The sequence below is a fragment of the Ctenopharyngodon idella genome, chromosome 22 (genome assembly GCF_019924925.1).
Source record: "Ctenopharyngodon idella isolate HZGC_01 chromosome 22, HZGC01, whole genome shotgun sequence".
Classification (NCBI taxonomy): Eukaryota; Metazoa; Chordata; class Actinopteri; order Cypriniformes; family Xenocyprididae; genus Ctenopharyngodon; species Ctenopharyngodon idella.
This window is the reverse complement of record NC_067241.1, coordinates 12,311,885-12,320,912: the sequence shown is the minus strand read 5'-3', so window position 1 is coordinate 12,320,912 and position 9,028 is coordinate 12,311,885. Positions and strand designations below refer to the sequence as shown.

Here is a 9,028-nt window from a genome sequence, read left to right as displayed (position 1 = left end):
AGCATTTTATTTCAACCATCGTTTTTTCAAAGTTTGTTGCGGTGCGTGCAGTAACAGTTGTTTGCTATTCGAATCAACAATGGAGTTTTGAAAATACAGCCGATGGACTGACGATGAGGTTCAGGCTTTATTAAGCTTATGTGTGGAGGACGAAATCCAGTGGGAACTGGAAAGTCGCGTGCAGTCCTACGTCAAATCTTCACGGTACTTTAGACCGCTATGGAAACACAGCTAGCAATAGGTCTGGGGGGAAAAAAAGTTCCTGGGACAAATTGTTCCGGGTAATTTCGGTGGAAACGTGGCTTATGTAGATCTTGCTATGTGAGACTATAGTTTGAATTAATCCCTTTTCTTTGCATGACACATTGACATTACACTACGGAATGGCTCTTTCGGCATTATCATGAACATTGTATAAGCATTCGTTTTCATGTGTCACAGAAAGGAAAAGAGGCTCTCGGAGTGTAAACGTCACATCCTTTTGATTTTTTTTTAGCAAAAACGTTCTGAGTACTTCACATAAAAATCAGGTAGGTCTCGTTTCATTACAAGATGTTCACACATGGGCAACAAAAAAGTGATTAATACATGAAAATTCATACATATACATTATATATATATATAGCCCCTTTAACTGAATTTAAGACTTTATTTAAAACTCGAAGGGACCCTGAAACACAGGTTTGGTACTGTGTTGGGTCGCCACTTTATGTCAATGTAAAATCTTGGGTTTGGAAGCAAAACCAGTTGAGAAACAATTCATTATGATAAAAAAGAGAATTGCACAGGTATTGATCTAAGAATATTTAATTGGAAAAGTCAGTTTCAAAAATACAAGGCAAATCCAGGGAAAATGGTGCTTACAGCTCACCGAGTCGGGTACTGCGGCCTTCTCACAATGGCAATAAATAACTATTATAGCACAGACATTGATTTCACCTCTTCAAAATCCATCAGTGAAACACTCATAATACCATGACCAAGTGAAGCAGAACACATTTGAGCTGTACTGAGTGATGGTTCAGTGTTCCCATTTTCTCGATCATGTGGGGCGGAAACTAAAGTGGTTAAGACTGAATATTAGCCAATATGTTCATCTATTAATATGAGTAAGCAAATTAACACAAGAACATACTAGACATAAGGAATCAACATATGCACGTGCACGTAAAGTATTACAAATGATCTATCTACTACAATAACAATGTTCAACATTGCAAAAAACGCACACTTGAATGGCAACTTAACACTTTTAGCACAAAACAAGAAAAAATTTGAAGCGCAACCAAACAAAAACAAGAGAGATTTGGCAAAACACAAAATAAGTAGGATTTAACTGAAATGGCACATTATTCAGTGCTAAAATTATGGACCTGATTAGTACTTTAAAATAGCTAGAAAGAAGCGATTCATGATTGCAAATAAATGGCACGCCGAGAGTATTTCAACACAAACATCCACAAAACAATGCATAAGATTTTAAAACACCATCTCCTTGAGTAATACTAAGCTTCAAAAGGAAATCGAGAACTTCAAAAGTCCAGTGAGAATAGCGAGACCCGGCTGAGGTGGTAGGGTCTCCGTGGTTTAAATAAGGATGGAAAAGCGGTGAACATCGACCCTGTCACGGTAAAGACTATGTACAACAGGAGGGCTGCAGTCCGTCGGCAGGGGAAATCCTCCCATTCACATGGCTCAGTTACACAAGTTTTTTATCTTTTTAAATATTCACGTTCTACATCTAATTCCTAAACTAATATCCCATAGGCTGGACTGGTCACCTCATTGAGACGGATTCCATAAAGCATTGCACAAAACACCGGTGTTTATCAGGTCTGCACTCATTCAAGACATTTCTGGGAGATACGTGACAGAATTTCACCCTGACTACCTCATTAACTGATACTAAACGTTAATATAGTTTATGTGGGATAACTTTCTGTTACACTGAAACTATTTCAGCACTACACACCTGGTTATGTGTACATAAGAGAGCTGACCATGTCACAGGAAACAATTCTGAGGCTATGAACATGCAGACATCGATGGCTTTTACATTGCAGATTTTCGGTTTGCATACACAGAACAGGAAGAGCTTCTCACATCAAGGATAGGGGGGGAAGTGCCAGAACGAGCATCCTATCATACATGATACCTCCTCCTGCTGGTTTAAATTAGCCCTCTGCAGACCTTGTGTGGAAAATGGGTCAGATCTATCATTAAAATGAATGTGTTTGTATGTGCAGTGTGGTGCGTTGGTTTGTGTGTTCTGAACGCGGTGTCTGGGATCTGTGGTTGTGTTTAACGCTTTAAATGTCTCTTGGTGCGCTTCACTCTACCTGTGCAAAAGGGAACTGGAATAGCTGGACTACACTAAACGTAGTTTAGGACAGACGGTCTGAGAGACTATAAGAAAGCACTGGGGTTCGCTCTCGGGTCCTTTTGGTTCCTGTAGCGCATGGCCAGCCAAACTCCTAAGATCTGAGAAAAAAAAGGGGGGGAAATGATTATAAATACAATAATGGAATATAATAGCTAAAATGAGAAAAGGTCCATGTGATAAAGTGATTTTTTTTTTCATTTTAGGCAAAATGACACAGTAATACATGGCTGGAAGTGACTTTATAAATGTGACCCTGGACCACAAAACCAGTCATAAGGGTAAATGTTTTGATATTGAGCATAAATAAGCTCTCCGTTGATGTATGGTTTGTTAGGATAGGACAATAATTGGCTGAGATACAACTATTTAAAAAATTGGAATTTGAGGGTGCAAAAAAAAAAAAAATCAAAATATTGAGAAAATCACCTTTAAAGTTGTCCAAATGAAGTCCTTAGCAATGGATATCCACTCACAAAAATAAATGTTTGATATATTTACGGTAGGAAATTTACAAAAATATCTTCATGGAACATGATCTTTACTTAATATCTTAATGATTTTTGGCATAAAAGAAAAATCGATAATTTTGACCCATACAATGTATTGTTGGCTACTGTAGGCAAATATACCCGTGCGACTTATGAATGGTTTTGTGGTCCAGGGTCACATATCAGAAATATTAAAAATGAGATCAGTCTTCAATGTTCAATAAATATATATTCAGTAATAATATTATTTATATTCTAACATTATTTTCTAATATTCTGCTAAATTAATATATTTATTCTGCTAAATGTATATTATATATAATGTGTGTGTGTTGTTAGTATTAACTAAAACTATTTTTAAAAAATCATTATTAGAAATAAAGAAACAATTTAGTTAATTTTGTTATAAAATAAATATGAAGATAAAATAATAAAATAATATTTAATAATATTTTAATATAAAAAGCTGAAATAAAATAAAACAAATATTAGATGAATATCATTAACTTAAAAAACAAACGAAACCTTGGCAACTAACTGAAATAAAATAAGCAAGTTAAGGTACAAAAATGACAAACAAATAGAAAATAAAGCTAAATAGAAATATAAAAAAAATAATTAAAATGGCAAAAGCACATAAAATTACTCAAAATTAAATTTAAATTACAATTAAAAAAAACAAAAGCCAATTCAAAATAATAAGAACTCCAATAATAGTAAATAAATAATAAAACATACATACACATTAATATGATACTACTACTACTACTTATAATAATAATAATAATAATATTTAATATCTGAGGATCTTGATTCAATTAATTAATATAATTCAGTATTAAATATATTTTATATATATTATTAATATAAAATTCAACTAATGTACAGTCTCAAGTGTGTTTATATTTTACGATGACTTTTGAATTTTAGAAAACATTCCTCCTTGAAAGTCATACTTACAATTAATGTAATATACTTGTTGAGCACATGGGACTTTATTTATCTCTTTTTCACTTACTAACAACCACAACAACTTTTCTTATTGAGCTTATGCAACAAAATGAAGAGTAAAGGATGAGCTTTAGATGTGTAATTGATACTTTTTAATGTATTTTACCTTCTAACAATGATGTAGTTTGTAAATTTAGTTTTTGTAGGATGCCACATTCTTAATTACAACTTATTTATGATCAATAACAATTATTTTAACCATGATTCTCTAACTAACATGCCCAGACCTCAGAAGGACAGGCAACAAAAGAAGTCCAGATCTCCAGTTCCCACAATGTTTTTGAGGCATTCACATGTGATCTGAACTAACCTCTGTAAAGCTGAAAAAGAGGCCGACTCCTCCCAGAATCTTCAGAGCTTCTGATGAATGTTGGAGCATCTTTTCACCACAGGTGAGGCAGGATTTCTTTTTTACACATGGCTGCGGGAAAAGAAAGCAGGGTGTTAAACATCCATCATCCAGGCTACAGGTCATCAGATAAAATTAGTCCATTCACTGATCATCTTAGAACAAAATAAACTGTAGTTGGACCCTTTACCTGTTGGGTCAGACAATTCAAAGTTATATTACTCAACAACAACTTGCTTAAAGTTCAATAAACAGATTAAGCAAGAAAAAAAAAAAAAAAGGGAACACAAGGAGGTACTCTTACAGCTTCACAGAGGTGTAAGTCAGATACAAAATCTGTCTGAGTATTGTTGAACAGGCCACAGCAGTCCATTTTGTTCTCAAGGCTGATTCTCGTGTCGTTACTCATTATTTTCCAGGACGAGTTCAGCAGCTTCTCCTGTTTTTGGTAATGTGACATGAAAAAAAAAAAACAAGAATCACACTCAGTTTCTCAACAAACAATTGTGCAACAACAACATGTGCGCTTTAAAATTAATTAGGCCTACCTGCTGACCCTGGTTCATGGCCAGGCAAGAACAGGAAATTCCAAACTGGAAGAGGAAGACAATGAAGAGAATGACCATGTACTGTAGAAAAGCATTTGTGGTCAAGGACTTTACAACATTCAGATGGGAGAACTTTTAAATATTTACAATTTATAACAACATAGATAGGCATAGAACTACAAAAAGTGTGCAATACAAAGCTGCTAAAGGATACAAAGAAAAGCATGACTTGGTGATGATGGACGGCGCCAATGAGCCCCACAATGGAGATCAGTAGCAGAAAGAAGCCCACGGCAATCACGCCACCGATGATGTGGATGCTGGAGACAATGCCAAAGCCTTTCCCCCATGCTGCTACGACAATCAACAGGAGACCCACCAGCTGAGGATGAAACAAGAGACCAATCAGAAACGTGCCACAACAGTACAAACCATTTATTTAAACTGTATGAAATAACACTATATTGTGCTTAAAGTCAACATGAAATGGCATTCACAACCCATTTTACTTCCATAATGTGACATATTATCAAGTTGAACAGAATAATTCATGAGGGGGAAAAAAAGACTTGATTTTATCTGTAGAGTTGATTTAAAAAGTAAATAATAAATTAACTAAAATAAAATAAAACTAAATAAAATCGAACAAAACAAAAAATACAATAAAAATAGTACACTGGCAAAATATCTAAAATAAAACTAATTTCTTCCATTTTTGATTAACCTTTCATTTAACTTACAATTGTAAAAATAAAATACAAAATTAAACCAAATAAATAAAAATTATAATCAAGTAAAAAACATCTCATACAAAACGTATTACAACAATTAACTTTCATTTTAATTGAATTAATTTAATTTTTTTTAATTAACTTTTAATTTAACTTTAAAAGGTTAACTTACAATTGATTCAAAATAATAAGTAATAAATAAAAAATAAAAACCAAAAAGTATAATCAAATAAAAATTGTACACTGGCAAGACACCTTAAGTAAAATAAGTTACAATTCATTTGTTGCTTGCAAAAATTATTTTGCCAGAACTGATGGCAACTTTTTGTCTACAAATAGTGTAGTTAACTTACGACTACCAGCAGCGGCTAACCATGTCATGTTAACCAAATGCTAGCTGGGCGTGGTCGCCAAATGACAGGTAGTTGGAGAGGAGGATTTCAAAAAAATAAGACAACAAATGTTTTACTCTATAATAATAACATGCTCCGATAATTCATTCACAATAAGATCAGGAATATGTATTAAAGGAGTAGTTCACCTCAGAATTAAAATTTCCAGATAATTTACTCACCCCTATCATCCAAGATGTTTATGTCTTTCTTTCTTCAGTCGAAAAGAAATTAAGGTTTATGAGGAAAACATTCCAGGATTATTCTCCTTATAGTGGACTTCAATGGGGACCAACGGGTTGAAGGTCCAAATTGCAGTTTCAGTGCAGCTTCAAAGGGCTTTACATGATCCCAGACGAGGAATAAGTGTCTTATCTAGCGAAACGATTGGTCATTTTCTAAAAAAAAAAACAAACAAAAAAAAAAAAATTCGTTTTAACCACAAATGCTCGTCTTGCACTGCTCTGCGATGTGCCACGCATTACGTAATCCCGTTGGAAAGGTCACGCGTGACGTAGGCGGAAGTACCACAGTAGGGCGAAAAACTCCTTCTCATTTTCTCCTCCAACTTAAATCGTCCGACATCGTTGTTTTACCTTTTTTTTGTAAAGGCCGTTTGACTTTGCACGTTCTCTTTGTAAACACTTGGTCGGTACTTCTGCCTATGTCACACGTTGACCTTTCCAACGTGATTGCGTAATGCGTGGCACATCGCAGAGCAGTGCAAGACGAGCATTTGTGGTTAAAACGAATATAATTTTTTTTTTTTTTTTTTCGAAAATGACTGATTGTTTCACTAGATAAGACCCTTATTCCTTGGCTGGGATCATGCAGAGCCCTTTGAAGCTGAACTGAAACTGACATTTGGACCTTCAAACCATTGAACCCTGTTGAAGTCCACTATATGGAGAAAAATCCTGGAATGTTTTCCTCAAAAACCTTAATTTCTTTTCGACTGAAGAAAGAAAGACATAAACATCTTGGATGACATGGGGGTGAGTAAATTATCAGGAAATTTGAATTCTGAAGTGAACTAATCCTTTAAAGTAAATAAGGTCAAATTTGATTTCATGTTGACTTTAAGTGACGTCTACAGTTGTTAAACCTATGTCTCAAGATGACTACTTTATATTGTGTTTAAATTCATTACAACTACTGTGACAGCTACATTAAACAAGTCACATGTTGTTACACTTCTAAAATGTGCATTTCTACACTACATTTCTATAAGCTAAACTGTGACTAGGGTCAATCTACAGTTCAAAGGTTTGTCTGGAATCTATATAACCCAAAGCAAAGATAAAGCAGGATAAAGATTGTAGGTCCAGAGAGCAACATATTTACCAAACAGCAGCACATGGGCAGCATATCACGGGCCAAACCCAAAGCCGAACAATGTACACACAGTCCCTCCTTAAATGCCAGCATGAGGGGTACGATTATGACATTAAGAGAACATTGTGAACCAACACCAAGCCAAATACACCACAAAGTGATCCAGACCTGACTTTTCTGTGCAAAGTCCATATTTAAAAAATGAATTTACTCAATTGTGAAGTGATTTAAAGCAGGGGTTTTAAATAAATACATTTAAATAAATAGAATTTAACAGTACAGTACTATAATGAGAATAAAAAAATGAAATAATGTAACATAATGGAAATTATATACTATTTTACACATTTATAATATTAATTTTTCACAGTATAAATTGGTTCTTTATACATGAAAATATACATCTGTCTTTGAAATTTTAGGATGGGCTCCCTAGCACAAGGATGATCATATTTGGGACATCTAAAAGATTGAAAACCCTTGATTTACAGTACACTTATAACAAAAGCAGCTCCTGTGGAGTAACATGAGGTTAAGTGTCTTTAAACCTTTGTGTCACTAGCACAGATCTTTAACCACTACACCACCCAAAGTCATCTCATTTATAGCTCTGGCTGAGTGCAAACTGCAAAGTCCTTTATTTTTGTCTGACACCGTGCATTGTCAGTATTGTCATCACACATGTGAGTCAGAGGCATTTTAGAAGCATGATCAGTGACTCAGCCGTGTGTGTATCATATTAAGCAAGCATTAATTCTAACTCAACAACACCTGAAATGACATTTGAGTTTTGACAGATAGCCTACATGCATGAAGCTGCCAGACCAAAGCCTTCCAGAGCATTCAGGCTAATCAGTCGTGAAACAGACATAAATACATATGTATTTAATAATTTAGGAATGCACTTTATCCACAAAGAAAACAACACGAGTAAATAAAAAAACAGATTATACAAACATAGGGACGGTTATGCAACACTGGATGTCGAAACATCATTCAGGAGATTCGACAAAAACAAACTACAAAAAATCTTAATATTACCACATTAAACAGATGTTTTCTTTCACTAATAGCAGTAAAACAAGAAGGTTTTGTTTAACTAGGACAGCCTATGAAGATAAGCAGCTAGCTGATTCATGTACTGTTAGCTATAAAACAAAGACCTCACCTACGACCTAGCAATAAAGACCTAGAGAGTGAATATAAATAAAGTAAAATGTTCATAACACGCCTTTTATCCAGTAGACATGCTGAGATAAGGTAAACGAAATGTTTTAAGTATTTATACAGGATTAGCTGTTGCTAGCAGGCTAGCTGAGCTATATATTCATGTATGTGCGACTTACCATATAAACTACATTTAGAGAACAGAGGGCGTTTTTCGAGCAAGTAAATCCTCCGCAAACCATGTTGAATCTTCAGGCATTTACCGGTGAAATGAAATTGTGTACTACTGATGTTGTTTTCGCTGATGTGAGTATGCTATAAACTGCTCTTCTTCTCTTGTGGGTGAGCAGTAGCGATGTCCGATTCATGAACGAATCGTTCATTTCAGTCGAATCTTTTCGATGAATCAATTAAACCGGTTCACAAAACCGACTGAGCTGAATCATTCCTTGCTCGCGGTCCCAAACGGTAATGCAAATATTTTTTTGGTAAATAACTATGTTTTTCATGAACTGAATCACGGCTGCAAAAAACTGAACTAAGACACATTCATTTACAATAAACAGCCTTGTTAATGAAACTTAAATAAAACGTAAAAAAACAGAAATGTTTCTACATACAAAA

At 34.5% G+C, this 9,028-nt stretch overlaps 1 protein-coding gene across 1 annotated transcript; it reads right to left on the bottom strand.

The window, feature by feature from the left end:
* Window positions 1-791: 791 nt before the first annotated feature.
* On the bottom strand, window positions 792-8,785 carry tspan31 (tetraspanin 31). Its single transcript, XM_051879550.1, has 6 exons — window positions 8,584-8,785; window positions 4,994-5,161; window positions 4,780-4,860; window positions 4,536-4,670; window positions 4,193-4,303; window positions 792-2,481 (listed from the first exon to the last, which is right to left on the bottom strand). Exons 1-6 carry the CDS (start codon window positions 8,644-8,646, stop codon window positions 2,407-2,409), a joined length of 633 nt encoding a protein of 210 aa, XP_051735510.1. The 5' UTR covers window positions 8,647-8,785; the 3' UTR covers window positions 792-2,406.
* Between the last annotated feature and the right edge of the window lie 243 nt (window positions 8,786-9,028).

Coding starts and splice junctions, on each gene's coding strand:
- tspan31 (XM_051879550.1), bottom strand. CDS start 8,646: ATGGTTTGCGGAGGATTTACTTGCTCGAAAAACGCCCTCTGTTCTCTA. Junction 4,671..4,779: donor CCATGAACCAGGGTCAGCAG/GTAGGCCTAATT, acceptor TACCAAAAACAG/GAGAAGCTGCTGAACTCGTC. Junction 4,304..4,535: donor ACTTACACCTCTGTGAAGCT/GTAAGAGTACCT, acceptor CTTTTCCCGCAG/CCATGTGTAAAAAAGAAATC.